Below are 22,798 nucleotides of genomic sequence, written 5' to 3'. Positions count from 1 at the left end.
CTACTGCATATCCTGCATATCGCCTCCTCTAGTGCAACTTCTATCCTCTACTGCATTGCTTCTATTCTACATTATCTCCTCTAGTACATCTTCTCTCCCCCGGTACATCTCCTCTCCTCCAGTTAATTTTGTCTGCTGTAGGGCATCTCCTCCCCTCTACTGCATCTTCTCTCCTCTAGGATATCTTAGGTCCTCTAGTTCATCTCCCTTCCAATAGTGCATCTCACCTCCACTAGTGCAACACCTATCCTCTTCTGTGTCACATCTCCTCTAGTATGTCACTTCCCCTCTAGTGCATCACCTCTCCTTTAGTGCATTTCATCTCCTATAGTGCATCACCTCTCCTCTGGTGCATTGCCTCTCCTCTAGTATAATTCTCCACATTTAGCACATCTCCTATCCTCCAGTGGATCACACCACCTCTCTGCATCTCTTCTCCTCTTTTCTAGTAAATCTTCTCTCCTCTAGTGCAATCTCTCCTCTACTGCATATCACCTGCTCTAGTGCAACTTCTATCCTCTACTGCATTGCATCTATTCTACAATATCTCCTCTAGTACATCTTCTCTCCTCCAGTTAATCTCACCTCTTTGTGTGCATCTCCTCTCCTTCAGTGCATCTTCCCTCTTGTTATGCATCTCATCTCTTCTAATACATCTCATCTCTACTACTGCATCCCCCTCCTCTAGTGCGCCTCTTGTCCTCTACACTTTCGCCTCGCCTCTAGCATATCACCACCCCTCTAGTGCATCTCCTCTCGTGCATTTAATCTCCTCTAGTGCATCTCCTCTCCTCTAGTGCATTTCCTCTCCTCTAGTATATTTCCTCTCTGCTAGCGCATCTCCTCTCCTCTAGTGCATTCCTCTCCTCTAGTATATCTTCTGACTCTAGTTCATCTCCTCTCCTCTGCTGCATCACCCCTCCTCTAGTGCATCTCCTGCCCTCTACTGCATTGCCTCTCTTCTAGTATATCTCCTCTAGTACATCTCCTCTCTTCTAGTGCATCTTCAATAGTGCATTTCCACTACTCTATTTCCTCTCCTCTAGTATATCTCGTCTCCTCCAGAGCATCTCACCTCCCCTAGTGCATCTCTTTTCCTCTACTGTATAACCAATCATCTAGTATACCTTCTCTCCTCTAGTACACGTCATGTTCTCTAATACATCTCCCCTCATCTAGAAAAACTCCTGTCCTCTACTGTGTCACCTCTCCTCTAGTGTATCCCCTCTGCTCTAGTACATCTCTCCTCCTCCTGTGCCTCTGCTCTCCTCTATCTCCTCGCCTCTAGTATATTCTTCTGACGCTAGTGCATCTCCTCCCCTTTACAGCATAACCCAACCGCTAGTGCAACTCCTGTCCTCTACTGCATTGCCTCTCTTCTAGTATATCTTGTCTAGTACATCATCTCTCCTCTGCTGCAATCCCCATAGTGCATTTCCTCTCCTCTATTATATTTCCTCTCCTCTACTACATCTCCTCTTCTCCAGTGCATCTCACCTCCTCTAGTGCATCTTCTTTCTTCTACTGCATACCCAATCATGTAGTATACCTTCTCTCTTCTAGTACATGTGCTCTCCTCTACTGCATCTCCCCTCCTCTCGGAAAACTCATGTCTTCTACTGTGTCACCTCTCCCCTAATATAGCTCCTCCCCTCAAGTATACATCTCTCTCTTCTTCTCCAGTGCATCTACTCTCCTCTATCTCCTTGCCTCTAGAATATTATTGTCTCCTCTAGTACATTTCCTCTACTCTACTACATACCCCCTCCACTGGTGCAGCTCCCATCCTCTACTGCATAAACTTTCCACTAGTATATCTCCTCTCCCCAATACTTATCTTCTCCTCCAGTGAATCTCACCTCCTCTAGTGCATCTCATCTCCTGCACTGCATCTCCTCTCCTGCCTCTCCCCTCCTCTATTGCAATTCCTGTCCTTTACTGTGTTGCCTCTCCTCCAGTTCATTTGATCTTCTCATATGCATCGCCTCTCCTCTAGTATATTTTCTCTCCTCCAGTACACCCCCTCTCTTCCAGTGCATCTCCTCGCCTCTAGTGCATCTTCTCTCCTCTTATCTAATGCACCTCCTCTCCTCTAGTATATTTCCTCTCCTCTAGTACATCACTTCTCCTCCAGTGCATCTGATCTTCTTTAATGCATCGCCTCTCCTCTAGTATATCGTCTCTCCTAAAGTGCATCTCCTCTCCTCCAGTTAATCTCATCTCATCTTGTGCACCTCCTCTTCTCTCGTACATCTCTTTTCCTCTACTCCATCTACTCTCCCCTAGTATATCTTCTCTCCTCTAGTGCATCTCCTCTCCTCTGGTAAATCTTCTCTCATCTAGTACAGCACATCTCCTCTTGTGCATCTCATCTCCTCTGGTGCCTCTCCTCTCCTCTAGTGCATTGCCACTCTTCTAATATATCTCATCTATTACAACTCCTCTCCTCTACTGCATCTCCTCTCCTCTATTGCATCTCCTCTCCGCTACTTCATCTTCTCTCTTCTAGTACATCTTCTTTCTTCTAGTACATATCCTCTCCTCTAGCGCATCTCCAATCCTTTAGTATATCCGGCGTCCTCTAGTACATCTCCACTCCGACAGTGCATCTCATCTCCTCTAGTGCATCTCCTCTCCTCTAGTATATTTTCTCTCCTCTAGTATATCTCCACTCCTACAGTGCATCTCCTCTCCTCTAGTATATCTCCACTCCTACAGTGCATCTCCTCTCCTCTAGTGCATCTCCCCTCCTCTAGTATATAATCTCTCTTCTGGTTCATCTCTTCTCTGCTACTGCATCTCTCCTCTAATGCATCTTCTCTCCTCCAGCACATCTCCACTCCTTTAGTATATTTTCTTTCCTCTAGATCATCTTCTCTTCTCCAGTGCATTCTATCTCCTCTAGTGCCCCTTCTATCCTCTAGTGCATGTCCTCTCCACTAGTATATCTCCACTCCTCTTGTGCATCTCACCTTCTCTAGTTCATCTCCTCTCTGCTACTGCATCTCCCCTCCACTAGTGCAACATCTATCATATACTGTGTTACCTCTCCTCTAGTGCAACTCCTGCCCCCTACTGCATCACCACTCTTCTATTATATTGTTATTGTATATTTATAACATGCTTAATGCCTGGAGGTTTCTAAGCGCGGACCCGGGGATCGAACCTGTGTTGCTTCATGTCATCTTGCTTCCAAGATGAGCGTGTTGCCCCTGAGCTATCCTCCCAAGACACCTCTATTACTTCTCCTCTCCACTACTGCATCACCACTTCACCAGTTCAACTCCTATCGTCTACTGCATCTCCTCTCCTCTAGTGCACTTCCTCTCCTCCAGCGTATCTCCTCTAGTACATCTCCACTCGGACAGTGCATCTTATCTCCTTTAGTGCACATCCTCTCTTCTAGTGCATCTCCCCTGTTTTAGTATATATTCTCTCCTCTAGTTCATCTCCTCTCTGCTACTGTCTCCCCTCCTCTAGTGCAACTCCTTTCCTCTACTATGTCACCTCTCTTCCAATGTTCCCTTTAAGCTGTGTGCATGTGCGCTTGCCCGGCTTCCTTCTGGGTGCCGCTCAGAAGATTTTTAACAGCGCACACAGGCAATTCTCCCCTATGCAAAAAGATTTAATAAGGCACAAGCCACAGTAATTACCTGACATTTGCTTTCTCCTAAAATAACTAAATAGTAATAATATTCTGGTGTAGCTCATTTGCATTACCCTACTATGCAATCGTGACCTTAAAACCTAAAAACAGAATGCAGCCACAAGAGGTAAAAACTAGTATAGAAAAGTGGCTCCATAAAAAGAAAAATCTGACTAAGATATGCTTGCACATACTAAACAACTACTGTTCCCTCCCTACCCATAAATCCTATGCTTTAGTCTACCATGTGCTTACTCTAACCTCTACCCCAAAACATATTTAGATATTACCAGACAACCTTGACTCTTTCTCTCTTGGCTCTGCGAACGGTTACCAGACAAGTTCCTACATCCACTTATTTTATGTTTGTTGTAATTTGAATAGCATTCAACTACCAGAACGTCTGTTATTCAACGTGCCTTATAAAAAGTTATTTTTTGGAAGGCCTTCCAGCGACTACCCTGGTACCCCTGAGATGTGTCCTGCATGCTGCAACACGTCTTATGACAGGACTGAACCCTAAACCTCCTCTAACTGCACTGGCTCCCGCTGCAAGCCTGTATCATCTTCAAATCCTGTTGCATCATCTACAAGGTCATCACCCTGAAGTCCCCAAGCTACCTCACTGAGAAACTGACGGTGTAGGAAGGAAAAAACAAAAAGAACAGCCTTCTCTGACCATGCTCCAATAATCTGGAACCTCCTACCATCATCATCAGATTAACCGCATTGCTGCTACAGTTCAGGAAAGTTCAGGAAAGAGGTTAAGAACTTCCTCTTCAAGGAATGGCTCCTCTGTAACACATAGGTCCACACACCACCACTCCCCATCGTACCCGAGACTCTGTTATCTGCCCACCACTGTCTCCTCCCCTGTTTGCTTGCAGATCTCTTGCTACAAATTGGTCGCAGTTGCCCTCCCCTGTTAGTTCCCACTCCCTTCTGTTTCCCTCACTGTGTTCTTCCCCCTACGATCGTAAAGCACTTTGGTGATTCCCAAAGCTAGTGCCATGCTCAATAAATACACGAATAATATTAATAATAAAAGCATCACCCACATTATGTAACCTAATTATCATGTTAATGTTACTGTTAATGTTAATGGTATTTATATAGCGCATCATCACCAATGGAATTGGTCTCCAGGCGCTCAGGCGGATCTGCAAACAAAGAGGTGGGGTTGAGTTAGTGGGTTGAAGAGGGCGTAGGAGAGTGAGAAGGTGGCGTCCTGTTGGCAGCTGCAGTCGGTTTTCACCATGCGCTGAGCTTGGGTGTGAATATAGGATCAATGTGAGTCCTCATGTGCTGTTGGTGTGATTCATGTGTTGATTGTTTGTTGTTGGCGGCGTGGTGAAGTGTGTGTGGTTTGCTGTGAGAGAAATGTTGTTTAGGTTTTTGTGTGAGTTAAGTATGAAGAAAGTTGAGCTTTTGGTTAGTGGGTTATATGTCTCTTAATCCTTGTAGTTCTTGTTTTATGTATCTGGTTGTCATACAGGGTGGGTATATTCTTTCTCTTTCCTTTCCGGAATGTTTCGTTTCTAGGGTGATAGTGTGGCTGGTTCCCAGCTAAGTTATTTGAGTTTAGTACACCCGGTTGGGCGAGCATTATCCCCTATTTAGAGAGTGGTGCTGTATTATTATTCACCCGCTCCTTTCTATCTATTTACTGTCGGTGGTCCATTGCTGCCTGTGATTACACTATGGGCAAGGTGTTATTGAAGGTCATCCTTGCCTTCCTTCCCGACCGATCTGTGGTCATTCTTTGGTATGATTCTAGGTGGTCTATCTTTCAATTGATAAGTGGATGTGATGCAGATCGGTATATCCCTTACTTCTATTAAGGGTCGAAGACTTAGAGAATAGGGGATAGGTTTCCACTCTCAACATAGTTCTGCTGTGTATGCCCCTATGGGCATTTTTCCTAGTTATGGGGTGAAGAGCCACAATTTGAGGAGTTTCATGAATTGTAGGTGATCTATTGCATTCCATATGTTCTTTGGTAGTTCATTCCAGGTTTTTGGTGCAAGCTGAGAGAAAGAGGATCCTCTGAGTTTTCTTTTGATGCATGGTTTGGGTTCCAAATGGATGTGGCTACTGGATCTGAGTCGCCTTGTTATGTGATGAACGTTTATCTTTCTTCTAAGGATCTCTGCAATGCCTTGGTCGTGGATTACTCTGTGCGTTATGCACATTGATTTGAGCTTGTTCGCTGTTTGATGGGTAGTCAGTGTAGTGATGTCAGGGCTGGTGTGATGTGATCTCTTCAAGGTAGTTTAAGGAGCAGTATGGCAGCTGTATTTTGTACGCGTTTGATTTTTTTTAGAAGTCGTTTAGGCATGCTTGGTTACAAGCTATTGGCGTAGTCTAATCTGGACATGATGAGAGCTATGACAGTAATTGTTTTGTTGGTGGATGGCAGGAATGGTGAGATCCTTTTAGCCACTCGCAGGAGAAAGAAGCATTTCTTGATTAGGGTGTTTACTTGTGGCTCTATAGTGAGTTTGTTGTCCATCGGGACTCCCAGGTTTTTTACAATCTACAATAGGGCGTTACAATTGGTCTCAAATATCGGATACTGACTGGTTCTTTGCATGTTAACGCATAATAAAAATATTAATTTGCTCTGTAAGAATTTTGAGTAGACCAATGTCATGCTCAGTGTCTCCTACTTTTTGCGGGTGATGAACAAATCAGTAACTTTCAAAAACAAAGTCAATTGTTTTGGCAGTACAGTACAGTACAGTGTAGAAAATGTTGTAGTTTGCTGAAGGAAAGGAAACTCTAGTAACAGTCTAGAGGACTGCACTTTCTGTTTCTTTCTATGCTCAGTTGCTGAGGGCATTCAATGTAAACATGTGTTCTGTGTTTACTGACTGTAGTATCCCCCTGCATCTTGTGTAACTGACAACAATTAATTACAGAGGGATCCCTTGTTACAGAAGAAGGCTCCCACGCTGTTGTACCTCTGTGCATTGTTGCTATTAACCTAAAAAGCATAAATATGTGATTTACTTCAACAGGGCTCTATTAGAACCCTCAGTAAGTCTCTTGTTCAATTTTCTCTAGGCTGTGGTGAGGAAGGGTGGGCACGACTATAGGCTGTATGTGCCCAGTGATATTACCTCCTAGGTCAAGATTACAATCAAGGCTCTGATAAGTATGTGCTTCATACTTAGAGTGACATTCTTTTTCCCAGAGTAAAAAAGTAATTAGCTTTGCCAACAGGAATACTTTATGCTTACTAAAAGATGCTATTTGCTCTTAAAATTCGTCTTGAGATCGGTCAGAAATAAATATTATTAGAGTTTCTTCCTATGCTACTGCTCTGCTGATACCTGATTGGAAAAAATATAATTGGAGCTTTGTGGGCAGAAGCCAGGGGTTGGTTCCTATGTGTTCATTGTTTCCCCTTTTATTGGGCACATTTTCCTGTTTTTAGGGTTTAAAAAATGGATGGTGTTTATGCCTCTAAGCTGTAAGGCTGGTTTTGAGTAACTCACAGGACAACATATTGTGGATAGTAAGTAGAAGCTAGGGAATTTTGATAATCAAATTCTGTGGTGCAGTTGTTCTGATGCAATTATCATCCTTACACAAATTATGAGAGGCATGTTCTCATGTGGCCCTTAAATTACTTCATTAAAGTGGCACATGAACTCCTATTTAAATGTTTTCTGACACATTCCTTTTAGTTGCCTTTATTCCATCTGCAAATATTGTATCCAGTCTGATTTGTGATAGTCACATCAGTTATGAAAAGCAATATTTGTTTTATTGTAATACACATGAGTGTTTTTCCAGTGACATAAAGCACACATTTCTCTCTGCACAAGAGTATTTTTGCTAGCTACTGTAGCACATCTTGAGGTCTGGAACTGGTTGATGAGTTCTCTTCATAATCACATATAAAATACATATTTTTAATCCATGTGTTTGGAAAATGTGTTGTAAAATGCACCTTTTGTGCAGATTAGTAAAGAATTGCAGTGGTTTGGAAAGGACAATTCCTTTCCAAACCCTTTTCGGAGATGGTAGCTCACTAACTGCGCATGCTCACAAAGTGGCTCACCATCGTGAGTCAATTGCACACATGGAAAATAAAGTGCGTACGAAAGGCAACCAGTTCCGCACTTAGAGAAAAATAATTAGAGGAAACATTGCTCTCCTCTAGTGTATTTCATCCCCTCAAGTACATCTCCTCTTCTCTAGTGCATGTCCTCTCCTCCAGCATATCTCCTTGCCGATAGTACATCTCCACTCCTCCAGTGCATCTCACCTCCTCTAGTTCATCTACTCTGCACTACTGCATCTCCCTCCACTAGTGTAACACCTATCCTCTGCTGTGTTCCCTCTCCTGTAGTATATCCCCTCCCCTCTATTATATCCCCTCCCCTCTAGTGCATCTCCTCTCCTCTAGTGCATTTCCTCTCCTCTAGTATATTTCCGCTCTTCTAGTACATCTCCTATCCTCTAGTGCATTTCACCCCTCTAGTGCATCTCCTCTCCTCTCTTCTCATATATCTTCTCTCATCTAATACATCTTCTCATCTACTGCATATCCCCTCCTCTAGTTTAACCCATGTCATCTAGAGCATCACGTCTCCTCTAGTGTATCTTCTCTCCCCTAGAACATCTCCTCTCCTACAATGAATCTCCTCTCCTCGCCTCAAGTGTATTGTTCTCTCCTCTAGCACATCTTCTCTCCTCTAGTACATCTAAACTCCTCCAGTGCATCTCATCTCCTCTGGTGCATCTCATCTCCTCCAGTGCATCTCCTCTAGTACATGTTCTCTCCTTTAATACATCACCTCTCCTCCAGAGCATTTGATCTCCTCTAATGTATCTCCTCTCCTCTAGTATGTCTTCTCTCATCCAGTGCATCTCCTCTCCTCCCATTCATCTCATCTCCTCATGTGCGTATCCTCTCATCTGGGGCCTCTCCTCTCCTCTTGTACATCACCCCTCCTCCAGTGCATCTGATCTCCTCTAATACACCTCCTCTCCTCTAGTATATCTTCACTCCACCAGTACATCTCCTCTCCTCCAGTTAATCTAATCTCCTTGTGTGCATATTCTCTCCTCTAGTGCATCGCCTCTTCTCGTGTACATCTTTCGTCCTCTACTGCATCTCCTCTCCTCTAGTGAACCTACTGTGCTCCAGTATACCTCCTCTAGTACATCTCATATCCTCTAGTGCATCTCCTCTTCGCTAGTGCATTTCCTTTCCTCTAGTATATCTTCTTCATGTAGTATATCCCATCTCCTCAGGTGCATCTCATCTCCTCTAGTTCATCTCCTTTAGTACATGTTCTCTTTGCTAGTGCATCACCTCTCCTCCAGTACATCTGATCTCCTCTAATGCAAATCCTCTCCTCTAGTGCATCTCCTCTCATCTAGTGCATCTCCCCTCTTCTAGTATATTCTCTATTCTAGTTCATCTCCTCTCTGCTACTGCAACTCCCCTCCATTAGAGCAACTCCTATCCTCTACTGTGACGCCTCTCCTCTAGTATATTTCCTTTCCTCTAGTACATCTCCTCTTATCCAATGCATCTAATTTTCTCTAGTAAATCGCCTCTCCTCTAATACATCTCTTATCATATACTGCATCTCACCGCCTCTAATGCAACTCTTGTCCTCTAATGTATCACATCCTCTGTGGTATATCTTCTCTCCTCTGGTGCATCTCCTCTCCTCAAGTTCATCTCATCTTCTCTAGTGCATTTCCTCTTCTCTAATATATCTCCTCTAGTGCATCACCTCTCCTCCAATGCATCTGTTCTCGAGTGCATCTCCTCTCCTCTAGTGCATCTCCTCTCCTTTAGTATATCTTCTCTCCTCTAGTACATCTCTTCTCCTCTACTGCCTCTCCCTCCTCTAGTCCAACTCTGGTCCTCTAATGCATCACATCTCCTTTGGTATATATTCTCCCCTCTAGTGCATCTCCTCTCCTCCAGTGCATCTCATCTCCTCTAGTGCATTTCCTCTGCTCTAATATATCTCCTCTCCTCTAGTACATCTCCTCTCCTCCAGTTCATCGGTTCTCCTCTAGTGCATCTCCTCTCCTCCAGTGCATATCATCTCCTCCACTGCATCTCATCTCCTCTAGTGCCCATCCTCTCCTCTAGTGCATCTATACTTCTCTAGTATATCACCTGTCTTCTAGTACATCTCATCTCCTCTCCTATACTGCTTCTCCTGTCCTCTACTGGATAGTTCTCAGCTAGAATATCTCCTCACCACTAGTACATCTTCTCTCCTCCAGTTCATCTCATCTCCTGTTGCGCATCTGTTCTCCTCTAGTTCATGTCTTATCCTCTACTGCTTCTTCCCTTCTCTTGTGCAATTCCTGTCCTCTGCTGTGTTGCATCTGCTGTGTTCCCTCTCCTCTAGTACATCGTCTCTCCTCTGGTGCATCCCATTTCCGCTAGTGCATCTTTTCTCCCCTAGTGCATCTTGTCTCCTCGAATATATATCCTCTCCTATAGTAAATCTCCTCTGGTTCATCTACTCTCCTATGGTGCATCTCCTCTCCTCTAGGAAATCTCCTCTTCTCTACTGAATCTCCTCTGCTCTAGTGCAACTCCTGCCCTCTACCTTTGTCACCTCTCTCTTGGATATCTCATCTCCTCCAGTAGATCTCCTCTCTTTCAGTGCACCTCATCTCCTCAAATGCATCTCCTCTACTCTATTGCATCTCCCCTCCTCTGGAGCATATCCTTTCCCCAAAGCATATCCTCCAATCTTTAATCTCATCTCCTCTAATAGATCTCTCTTCATTTGCATCTCTTCTCCTCTAGTGAATCTCCTCTTCTTAATTGCATCTCCTCTCCACTATTGCATCTCCTCTCCTCTGGTGCATCTCTTCTCCTCCAGCACATCTCCTCTCCTCTATGTGATCTCTTTTCTTCTGGTGCATCTCTTCTCCTCTAGTGCTTCTCCTCTCATCTACTGCATCCCCTCTGCTATGGTGCATTTCTTTTCCTCCATTGCATCTCATCTTGTCTAGTGCATCTGCTCTCCTACAATGCATCTCCTTTCCTCTAGTATGTATTTTCTCCTATAGTACATCCCCTCTACACTACTGCATTTCCCCTCCCTTAGTGCAACTTCTGTCCTCTACCTATGTTGCCTCTCCTTTTGGATATCTCCTCCAACGCATCTTATCTTCTTTAGTGCATCTCCTCTCCTTTTATTGCATCTCATCTCATTTGATGCATCGCCTTTAATGCATCTCTTCTCCTCTAGTGCATCTACTCTCGTCTAGTGCATCTACTCTCCTTTATTGCATCCCCTCTCCACTATTGCATCTCTTTTCTTCTGGTGCATTTCTTTTCCTCTAGTGCATCACCTCTCATCTAGTGCATCCCCTCTCCTCTGGTGCATTTCTTCTCCTCTATTGCATCTCTTCTCTCCTAGTGCATCTCTTCTCATCTAGTGTTTCTCCTCTTCTACGATGCATCTCCTTTCTTCTAGTATGTCTTTTCTCCTATAGTACATGCCCTCTCCACTACTGCATCTCCCCTCTCATAATGCAAATCCTGTCCTCTGCCTATGTCGCCTCTCCTCTTGGATATCTCCTTTATTGCATCACCTCTCCTCTAGTGCATTTCCTCTCCTCTAGTGCATCTCCTCTTGTCTAGAGCATCTCCCCGCCTCTTGGACATCCTCCTCCTCTAGTAATTATTGTCATTACTTGTCAACGACACTAAGGATGAAACAATTGAATATCAAGTGTTGTTGGCTGCACTATTTGTGATGACTTCCTAAACAGCCACAGCAGATCCAACATCCAGGGCAATTAATCAATGTCACAACAGCTTTAATGACAACAGCAGCGATTTCAAACAAGTAGCGCCTGGAAAATGTAGCCATGTCCAATGCCACATTAGCACAGCGCCACTTACAAAATACATCAAACAGATTTGGCAGTGGGATCTACACATACAACAATAATAATGATATTTTGAATAATACATTGATATAACCCTATGTAATGAGTAAGGGAATAACACACAAAATGCACTGATAAGAATAACAATAATAATAATAATTTAGCATTTATATAGCGCTACGAACCCTCAGGTATCTGAGCGCTGCTTATTATTACCCACGGTGTGCGGTGCTCCCCTGATAAATGTATAGCTCCTCGCACGCAAGCACAGGGAAATCTGAGTGCTGTTTCGCATCAAAAAAGGAAAAATGTCCAACAACAGTAACCCTCAAAGCCATCAGGCATTCTCATCCCTCGCTCCCTTATTTGTACAAAAAAACCTTCATTGTCATTATGTCCTGAAGGAAACGTAGACCCAATTCTAATGATTATTTTCCTCTCTTCTTCTATTAGAGTTTAGCATTCTATGTGACGTGGGATGTGTTTAAAACATAACCATCTCATTAAAAAAAATAAAACAGTTCATTACTAAACTGGGCCACTGCAGGATACCAATGCCTCCTCCATTTAATATCTCAAATGCGCTGAACAACTCTCCTCTTTAAAACATATTTACTGCTTCCAATCAGAATCATATCACAGCGTCGTAAAGGGAGTTGAATCACATATAAAGTGTAATCATTATGTCATTGGTTGAATTCTTACAGTTCCCAAACAGGGTTTTATACCCATCTGGCATGTGGCACAGCCTCTGCATCTCATTCTTTTTGTGTGGAGTGGTGGGTGGGGGGGTGTTTATGAGTCACCTGAATTATTAGGGCAGATGTGTTTAAATAGAGAGGACCAACTGATATAGAGAAGACTTCCTATGCCCCCGCCAATTACAAGATTGTGAAAGAGAGAGCCTGGGGGTACAGAAAGAAGTGGGACGGTGAAGCAAGAACATCGTCTTAGCCATTAATTGAGCACACGCCATACACTGAATTAATTGATCCAAAAAGATATTGACCTTGCAAGAGACTGCGGCCATGAAACAGCTCTAATTATGGTATAGCACTGAACGGGCTGGATTTACGTAGGTTCATTTGGCAACATAAGGTGAGAAGGATCATGTGGCATTCAGGGAACAGCCGAGTCACGTCCATGTCAAGTACAACAGAGGAGTGGGCTAACTGCTCAAGTTCAGAGCTCTTGCAGGGGCTATCTAGCAAAGAAGAGCAATACTCAGTTATAGTCAAATTCATACCTGTCCTAGTAAAGTCATCAGGATAAATATAAAAGAGACTGGGAACAGTAAAATGAACTGTACTTCTCATAGCTCTCCTGGTCTTCCACATGCAGTGGCACCGCCATGGTGTGTTCAGTATGTTGGTGAATAGAGAGCTGAAGAGAGTGGAAGGAGACAGCTCGACTGGCATTGGAACATGATGTCTGCACGAGGTCAGACCAAAAAGCCTTAATGACAGGAGAATATGGGGAAAATGGGGAATTCAAGCCAGTGATGTAGCGGGAAATACAAATACGGGAATATGGACATCATGAGTCAACTATGTGACCATGAACGCAACAGGTTCCTAGCAGCAATTCCACTTGCAAAGGCCCCATGTATGTGCACTGTCTCGTTCTCTCACTACGTTCTTCACTGCATCATCCCCATTGCTGATATTTAGGAGGAATTAACTACATTGTGGACTAGTTGGCACGGGCAGGTGTTTAGTTTAGCTACAGCTGTCTTTCCTATTTTCTCACTTACCAACCTTTTAAAATCTGTCTTAGTCACAAATTTGCTCCATCCACATGTTTGGCCAAATGTGTAGATTCTTAGGTCAGGCTTATGTCAAACCATCCTAACACATGCCCTAAATCACTTGTCATCAACATTAGTTTGGATTTCATTAGCTCTAGGGAAATCCTACCCACTATCTCTTAGGACCTCATGTACCACAGATGTGTTTGATAGTGTATCACTGTACAGTAAGTAATATGTGTGAAAATCAATGCCTATGGGACTTTGTATACTTTACTAGTACACCATAGGTTAGTCACCATGTTCATAATGAGATACGAACAGATATGGTCAAGTACTTGCTTAAACTTTTTTTATTTGATTCTTAAAATTAGTTACAGTGGAAGGGAACAACAATGGGGACAAAGTTTGCACACGACTACACTAATATATTCAAGGAATAGAGGGAACACCTAAGGATACAAGCTTTGCAGAGTGTAACCTGAATCACCCATTGAATGGTGTGAACATATGATTGGATGATGCTGTCCTTGTGATAAGTCTACCAATAATGCTATGTATTTGTCTGAATAAAAAAACGCCATCTCATTAACCAGGAGTGTGAGTGCATGAAGTGACAGACTTGTAGCACAAACTGAGGTTCAGAAATATGTTGGAGACCATGCCCAGTTTATCATTAGAACATTGGCAAATCTTAAAGACATGGACCCTGATTCATGGAATTATGTGCATGTAAAACAGGGATTCTGCCTGCAAATCCCCATTCGTCAAACAGGGATTTGCGTGCAGAATGGCACGCAAATCCCCGTTTTACACACAAATAATTTGATGAATTAGGGCCATGGAGTTTATAGGGATTTTGTTTCATGTCAATAAAATGAGCAAGTCTGCCTCCTAAGTATGTAATATTGTATTCATGAGGTCACTATCATGTATACTGATTAGGCATTAACACATAGTAGGCTCAAGAAGCAATAATGCGTCCATGAAATTCCAAGATCAATAATTCAATAATGCTAGAAGGCTCTGTTATGTTATGTTATGTTATGTTATGTTATGTTATATAAACTTTTAGAGCGCACATTCGCCCGAAGGCATCTTGGTGCTACACTAGCAGAAAAAGACCCACAATTTAATGTACAACCTAGAATAGCAGGCTTTTAAGGGAGTGTTGAAAGATGAGATAATCGGGAATAGTTTGCAAGGAGTGAGGCAGAGCATTCCAGGCCTTAGCACCTGCCAGTGAGAAGGCTCGGACCCCCATACGGGATAGTCTGACCCGTGGGACTAGGACCAGTAGGGCTGACTGTGAACAGAGGAGGCGAGACAGAGTATACCAAGGGAACTTAGCTTGAAGATATTCTGTGCCTCCCTTCATAAAAAGTGCAATGAACAATGCATACCGGCTTAAAGAGGACCCGCTTCTCAATTGGTAACCAGTGAAGTTGTCTGAGTAAGGGAGACATATGCGCTCCAAACGGGGGATGTAGAATAGACCTAGCGGCAGCATTTTGAAGCATCTGAAGATGATTTATGAGATAGTGTGGCTGACCGAGGTAAAGTGAATTACAGCAGTCAACTGCGCTAAGAACCAGGGCCGCGACCAATGGCGCTTGAAATTTAACAGGTATAAATGGTAGAACCTTTCGCAAAATGTTTAGTTTAAAGTGCCCCGTCTTACAAACCGTGGGTACTTGCTCCTCCATGGAAAGAGAGGAGGTCATTTTTATCCCCACATTTTTTACCGACAAAGACAGCAAGGGAAACGGGCTGAGAGAACTTGCCCAGAACTCAGCCGTCCAGAAAGAAAGAGGAGTGGAGGTTCCAACCACAAGGACCTCCGTTTTATCACCGTTCAATTTTTGCCAGTTCTATGCCATCCAACACCCCAAGGCCTCAAGGCACCTCCCAAGCCGAGCCGCAATATCTAATCGAGTAAGATCCAATCGGACCAAGATCTGCGTGTCATCAGCATAGGAGTAATACCTGAACCCATGGGATAGGATAAGGCGGAGAAGTGGCCAGTGTGTGGTCATTTTACTTTTGTAATATACATTAAAGCTGAAAACTGCTGATCATGTCGCTCCGATTTAACATATAAACCCAGGGTACCCCATGGCTTAACATTTTGGTAATAACATGTAATAACCTCTAAGTGGTTCTTTGCAAACTGAGATTACCGGGATTTAGATCAATAGATTCCATGCTGCGGGCAGAAGTGGACATAGAATTACGCAAACAGGAAGAAGACACGTAAGGTAATCATCAGAGTTGGGTCCAGATTTCCCTCCGGGTAAGAAAGTCTGCGAGGCTGTTCGTATTTTCATCCTATCCTGGGAAAAGAGGGCATGAATGCATTGAGTATATGACCATGTTCTCGCTTCTGCTGCCATGGATACATTTATTACGACTAATGAGACACATCTTTGAGATTTTCTAGTGCTAGGATGAAGATATTAATTTATGAGTCATTAATAGACATGTTGTTGCCATAAAAATGTACTTTTTGGTGAATTCTTCTTCTTGCTTTAACAGATTCAAATGGGAAACCCCATATAGGTAAGGTGACATCATTAAGTACAGCTGGCATTGCAAACTGCATTGACAGGCACTGTCATGGGGACATGGCTGCAGTTGCGAATGGAATCATGTTCTTATATAAGCAGAGGAAATGTCATGTATGTGTGCGATTTGGGAATGACATTGCAGCGAGCAAGCAACACCGGAATCACCAAACTCGTCCAATGGAGGTTGAAAATCAGCACAAGAATGCAAATGCATTGCGCTAACAGCCTCAGCTGTAGCGGCATCGATTTATCATCGGTCAACTTGGGGCCAAGGGGTCTGTTTGTGAGATCCATGAAATGGGTCATCATGGGAATTGAACGTATGTAAAATCCCCCTGTACTTAAGAATTCGTATCCATTACGAACCCCTGAAAAGGGGTTGCTGCATAAAAGTGAGGGCGCTAGATGTGAGATCTTGTACCTTCGCTGGACGTTGAGGGATGTTCTCATCGTCTTAAGTTTGCGGTGGAATTTGACTGCGGCGACCCGGCTGCATGCACATTGTATTTGCACCCTATTTGCACCTGAGATTGCCTTTGCCTCCCTTCCATCGGCGGGGAGTGTGCACACAGTGCACAGCGGAGCATTGCCGCGCAGTGTCCTTGGAGGCACTGTGGCTAAGTGCAAGGGTGCATACACAATGAGAAAAGCCATGTGGGGGATGGTAGCTACTATTGACTGATGCTGTTACACAAAGTACTCAAACACTGCGTGTGTTAATAGAAAGCAATACATGGACGTCATTCGGCAGCGGCTGGGGGTCGCAGCTGCTATCCTGGTGGGCTGATTTGCAACCACTGAGATGTATTCATTCTGACCACTGACTTCTGATATGTTAAAGTAAGAAGGCCTATATTTGGGGCTCGCTTTAGTAGAGTTGTGTACCTGCTATTAATCTATGTTGGGCTCGTTTCTTCATTGAAGAGTGTTTCAAAGACACTGGCCCTTTATCAGGGTGAGCGATCATGTGACATCACTACCTGTGATGTCCATAGTAGTCAAAGGTTATGTGAGGCTTCTTTCGCTACCCCTATGGTTTTGGCAAAATGGCTGCAATGATACTACCCACGTTGTGGGCATGGGTTCTTTGGAACCACCACCAAACATCCAAGAGAAAGAGCAACCCTGCCTTTCCCAGTCACGAGCGGACTTGTAGAGGGAATCCGGTGTGTGGGGTTCACTGAATCAGCCCATTGATTTGTGCATGGGGCAACCCTGACAACGCAGGGGAGGAAGGATAGCTCAGGGGCAAAGCGTTTGTCTTGGAAGCAAAACAACGCGGCGCGACACAGGGGCGCTTACAAACCACTTGTTGGTATTAAGTGCGTTACAAAAGAACAATTCTAATTATGACCTGCGACCACTGCTGCGCCTAGCATTTATTAAAGGATTTCACAGATTGTGTCTTGAGGGCAAACAACAATCTGCTCTGGGCCCAGTGAATCCCTCCCACCAGCACAATACTGCAGGTAAGAAAGGCCCCTGCAAGGCCAGGGTGGCACAAACATACATCTAACTATGGCCTCCATAAAGTGGTGACACTTAAAGGGGTGCGCTTCCTAACAATATGTGCACAATTGGCCACTAAAAAAATCTCACAGCACACAGTGAGTGTTCTTATATTGCTTTCATGAGATTTGTGGGTATTACCTAACTAAATGGCACAATGTGTGTCAACCTGAGGTGGATGAAAGGTTGAGTTGACTGGTGCTCGAATATAAAAATAAAGTCACAATTAAAAAGTACAAAATAATGAAATTACGATATTTTTCATGAAAGATTGTCAGTTACTTAATAATGGGTCCTATCGCAAAGATATGAAATTGGTATGTTCATGTCTAAACGAGTGCGTGTGGGGGGGGGGAGGTTGTGTGTATGAGAGGGAGAGGGAGAGATTTGGGAGTCCATGGGTAGAAAGCATTCCCTTTGCCTGCTCTCGCCTTCTACTTGGTAGAGAATCGATAACTACGTGTTTTTGGCTTGGTGAGGGTGGGTTGCTTTTCACAGAGAGAGGCGTGGGGGAAGGGACGATTCATATTGATGGACATCATTTTTACTCCATTTTTCGCCCGATCGCAATGTAAAGAGCAGGCAGCCGAGATTAGCACAGTTTACATTTTTTAGGCGACATTTCTGTAATCGACATTCTCACATAGAAATCCATCGACTGGTGAATGTCGTCCCCTTGTGCGGTTCATTGTTTTTCCGTCTGGAAATTATGCCTCGTAAAAAGTCAGCCTTGCACAACGAGTTTATCGACACACGCCCCAAACCCTCTCCCAAAACTCCCAAATACTCTCCTGCAGGCCATAACCCCCCTGCGTATGCTGGGGTGGACTGGGAACCTAAAGAGGCCCCGGAAATAATGTTCAAAGTGGCCGCAAATTGCACATTTTCAGCAAGCCCAACACTTTTCCTATGAGAAAATGTGGAAACACCACACAAAAGGGACACAGGGTGTAGAGGCCTACCGGGAAATCTCCAGAGTTCCCTAAAGGCCTGTCCACCCCTGTGCGTATGCGGGAAACGCACACTGTCCTTGTGGGACAGGAGAACGTCAGGTTGCCAGCATGGCATAGGGCCTTTTTATGTTTCTATGCAGCAGGGGTCACTTCCTTGCGCTACGTGGCCTTCTCCCCGCTCTCGTCAGTGTGCTGGAATGAGTGTGATACCACAATGCCCACTGGTGCACACACGGAAGATGCCAGGTTTCCCCAAGTTGCTAGAAAAACACGCAGCTGCCGCTTGTAACAAGAAGTCAGGATGGGAGATGAACTCTCACTGCCAAACTGCTGACCGTGGGCCAAGTGACCTGCTTGTGAATCCCAGCTTCCCGAGGGGAAATAAGTGTGTGACCCTGATCTGGACACATTGCTCTGTCTCCCCGGACTGCATCTTTCTTATCTGCTGAAATGGGCGGTGCTTAGAAGCCAGGTGAAGGGCAGTTGTAAGCGCTATTCTAAACAATGAGGCGTCTTGTTGGAGCCGCTAGCGTTTTGAGGAGCCCACTTTTGCAGTGCGGTGTGCACTTGGGGAGGCGTGTAAGTGTGTGGGGCAGGTTGTAGCCTTGGTACGCCTGGGCTGAACTAGGACCTCATTATAGCTGGTCGCAAACGAGATATGCACGTCCCTCAATAGCATGTAGACCCCCACGTGGGCACCCGGGCACCAAGGTGTGTTAGACACTGGGCCACGTCAAGTATCGAGCTGTTTAGCCAGAGAGGAAAGCACTGTGCCTGTAGTGTGGCATTTGCCGGAGACCATCCTTCTGGGCATTTCACACATTCCCATCGGGTGGGCAAATCCCGGATCGGCAATGGGCATAAAAGCGTGCCACACTCGGGGTGGTGTGCGTACGTGTAGGACATTGCAGTGATAGACCAGGAAGCGAGGACACACATTATTATCAGCCAGGGGAAGTGCCCAGCCCCTGGTGTGCGTGCTGGCCAGGGGGCACACTTTTGTAGACCCTCGTTATATTTGCGATGCAACAGGACCTTCATTTTCTAAGGCTTTTAGCTTCCCCTGTGGCAAGCATTTCAGTGGCAATGCCCACGAAACGCGAGGCTACATAGAACAGGACCCTGCTCCTTCGTGCAAGTGGGTCGGTCACACATGTGTGTTCAGATGTTGGCAAAAATACAGTGTGCATTTACTGACAAGGTCAGTCAATGAAGCACCAGTCAGTGCCCGTCATACGTTCAATAGGGCACAAAACAGAACGACCGGCATCCTTTTGTCAGAAGGGTATTTTACTAAATGCAGTGGAGGGGAGAGGGGCAGTCGTAGAGACTTCCGGTATCAAAGCTATTCGAGCTAGGTTTAAGATCCCCGTGAAGCTGAGTTGCATTGGGGCACTTGTAGCACTTTGAAGGATTGAGACCCGAGAAAAGGAGGGAGAAATTCAGACCTTGCTCTATCTGGAAAGGAGGGAGATCTACTTTGCAGGGATTGAGACCTCGGTATCACTGACATGCATTGAGGACTGAGTATAACCAGAAAGGAGCGAGACCTTCTTATCATTTGGAGGGATTGAGATCTATGTATCAAGTATAACCAGAAAGGAGCGAGACCTTCTTATCATTTGGAGGGATTGAGATCTATGTATCAAGTATAACCAGAAAGGAGCGAGACCTTCTTATCATTTGGAGGGATTGAGATCTCTGTATCACGGGCATGCATTGAGGACTGAGTATAACCAGAAAGGAGCGAGACCTTCTTATAATTTGGAAAGATTGAGACCTTAGTATCACTAGCATGCATTGAGACCGGAGTATAACCGTAAATGAGGGAGACCTTCTTTTAAATTAGATTGACCAAGGCCTTGGTATGACTGAGACATTTCTGTAACTGGAAAGGAGGGAGTCCTTCTTATAATTTGCAGGGATTGAGACCTCGGTATCACTGGCACGCATTGAGACCCGGGTATAAGCAGAATGGACAGACACCCTTATATAAATGGGCTGCACTAATAATAAGTCGTTAATACTGAGACCTTAATGAACCCCTTGGCCAGGTGCTGGCCTTGGTATAACTGCGATGATCTCAGACCCTAGGATAGCCTGAAAGAAGGGAGACTTCATATCATTGAGAATGAGTGAGACCTTGGCATCACTGGCACGCTTTGAGATCTCTCTATAACCCGAAAGGAGGGCGACTTTCGGGTAACGGGAATGAACTGTGGAGGTTGGTTAAGTTGAGCTCTAAGTTTGACTGGGAGAGAATGGAACTTTTACAAAAACTGGGACACATGGAGAACTTCGCACGAATGGAAATGGCGGGGGCCACGGCAGGACTGTGTGGACGGATAGCGCAGCATTGCCGTGACCTCTTTATATCTGAAGAGGGCGGAACGCGGGACATTGCTTGGGTGCACTGAGACTGTGGCAATACTGGCATCCATTGGGATCTTGGTGTGAGAGAGCATGTGCGGCAACCAGCCGAGGGGAGACGTGCGTTTCAACCTTAGAATCACTGGGTTCGTCCGAGACCTTGCTGGCATTGTGGCTTTCGTGTGCATGTCTGGAGTAAGGGCTACGTGGTGCTGCATTCGGACCTGTCATCGGGTACAGAGTGCGGCAAATGCACCTCGGACATTAATTGAACCTACTCGGCCTTTCTGCGATGCCGGAAGATCTCCATCCCGCCCTCTCTCGGCATGCACTAGTGCTCTGCGCCGGCGTACACTCGTAGGCGCACGATGGCCACACGCACTCGCTGCGCAGCGCATTACGTGCGTTTCTCGTGCTCGACCTCGGGTTGTGCTAGAGTAATTGGGTCGCCGCGCACTTACTCGGGTTTCCTGCCTAGCACGGCTTTGCCGATGGTCCCCGTCTTGTGCTGGACCAAAGCAGTGCAGCAGCCCTGGGGATGGCGCTCCTTCTCCTCCTTCTCCGGTGCTGCCGCAGCCCTGCTGCTGGCGCCGGCTTGCTGCTGGGCTGGAGGCTGCGGTTGCTGGGGCCCCTTCGGCGGCTCCTGCTCTGGGGGTGGCACGGGGAGCTGCGGGTGGTGCTGGAGCTGCGCCGGGAGCTGTTGGAGGTGCTGAAGCTGCGCCGGGAGCTGTTGGAGGTGCTGAAGCTGCGCCGGGAGCTGTTGGTGGTGCTGAAGCTGCTGCTGGAGCTGCGCGGGGAGCTGTTGGTGGTGCTGAAGCTGCACGAGCAGCTGCTGCTGGTGGTGCTGCAGCTGGCCCTGGATCTGCTGCTGGTGCTGGAGCTGACCCTGCAGCTGCTTCTGGAGCTGCTCCTGCTCGGCGGCGGGCGGCGGGGGCAGCAGCGCCGGGTGGCGCTGGTCGCGGAGGCTGCGGTTCTCGTCGCTCAGGTCGTCGAGCCGCCTCTCGAGCTCGTCGATGCGCTGCCGCTGCGTGTGGATGAGGCTCTGCTGGTTCTGCACGATAGCCGTCAGCTCCTTCAGGTAGAGCACGGCCCGCACCGGGTTCTCCAGCAAGCTCTCCATGCCCGGCCCGGAGTCCAGCAAGCCCGGGCTCAGAATGAGGGAGCAGGACAGAGAGAGCAGCGCGAGCGGGGCCGACGTCACCACACGGAGGGGGCAAAGGAGAGAGGGGAGGGGCCTGAGCACACACCACCTACAATTAAACCCTCGGCGACCATCAGCGCACGAGGAAGGGGAGGCAGAGCGGAGCAGCCGCGCGCCCCTTACGCCCTGAGAGCTGCCATCGCCACTCAGGGAGAGTTGAGAGGGGAACACAAGCATGCCTATTAAACCACGCTCTTTCACCTCTCATAGGGGAGTTCACGGGGGCGGGAAGGGGTATGCCCCTTATACCATGGGCTATAAGGAGAGTGGAGGTGGGAACACAATCATGCCCCTTAAACCACAATCTTCAATTTACACAAAGGGAGTATGGGCAGGGGAACAGCAGCAAGCCCCCTATACCATAAGAAGCCACCCCACACAGGGGGCCTCGAGACGGGAACCACAACATGCCCCTTACACCACGCGCGGCACCCCATGCAGAGAGAGTTCAGAGGAGAACAGCAGCATGCCACACACAGCACACCATGCAGAGAGAGGGGAGGGGAGAGCGGCATCATGCCCCTTACACCACGAGCAGCCACCGCACAAAAGGAGAGTGGGGAGAACGGTGGCATGCCCCTTACACCACGCGCGGCACCCCATGCAGAGAGAGTTCAGAGGAGAACGGCAGCATGCCACACACAGCACACCATGCCGAGGGAGGGGAGGGGAGAACGGCAGCATTCCCCTTACGAGCAGCCACCGCACAAAAGGAGAGTGGGGGGAACGGTGGCATGCCCCTTAGACCACGAGCAGCCACCCCACACGAAGAGGAGAAAAGCAGCACCCTCACTTACACCATGGCAAGCCACCGCACAAAGCGAGAGTGAGGGGCAGTAGCTTGCCCATTACATCAGGAGCAGCCTCCCCACACAGGGAGAGTGGAAAGGGGAACTGCGGCATACTACTTAC

At 46.2% G+C, this 22,798-nt stretch overlaps 1 protein-coding gene across 5 annotated transcripts in view; it reads right to left on the bottom strand.

Moving 5' to 3' along the window:
• Positions 1–21,981, bottom strand: part of IQSEC3 (IQ motif and Sec7 domain ArfGEF 3) — a 1,249,628-nt gene extending 1,227,647 nt beyond the window's left edge. Inside the window, exon 1 of one of the 5 annotated variants that reach the window (XM_069628576.1) lies at positions 21,147–21,981. In XM_069628576.1, the coding sequence (XP_069484677.1) occupies positions 21,147–21,805 (659 nt within the window). In that variant the 5' untranslated portion in view covers positions 21,806–21,981. The remainder of the gene's footprint in view (positions 1–21,146) is intronic. The other 4 variants (XM_069628577.1, XM_069628578.1, XM_069628579.1 and 1 more) reach the window with 4 other exon arrangements.
• Between the last annotated feature and the right edge of the window lie 817 nt (positions 21,982–22,798).

The sequence above is a fragment of the Ambystoma mexicanum genome, chromosome 12, assembly GCF_040938575.1.
Source record: "Ambystoma mexicanum isolate Mex_15411 chromosome 12, UKY_AmexF1_1, whole genome shotgun sequence".
Lineage (NCBI taxonomy): Eukaryota > Metazoa > Chordata > Amphibia > Caudata > Ambystomatidae > Ambystoma > Ambystoma mexicanum.
The sequence above is the reverse complement of the archived record's forward strand: the minus strand, read 5'-3'. Positions and strand labels throughout refer to the sequence as shown.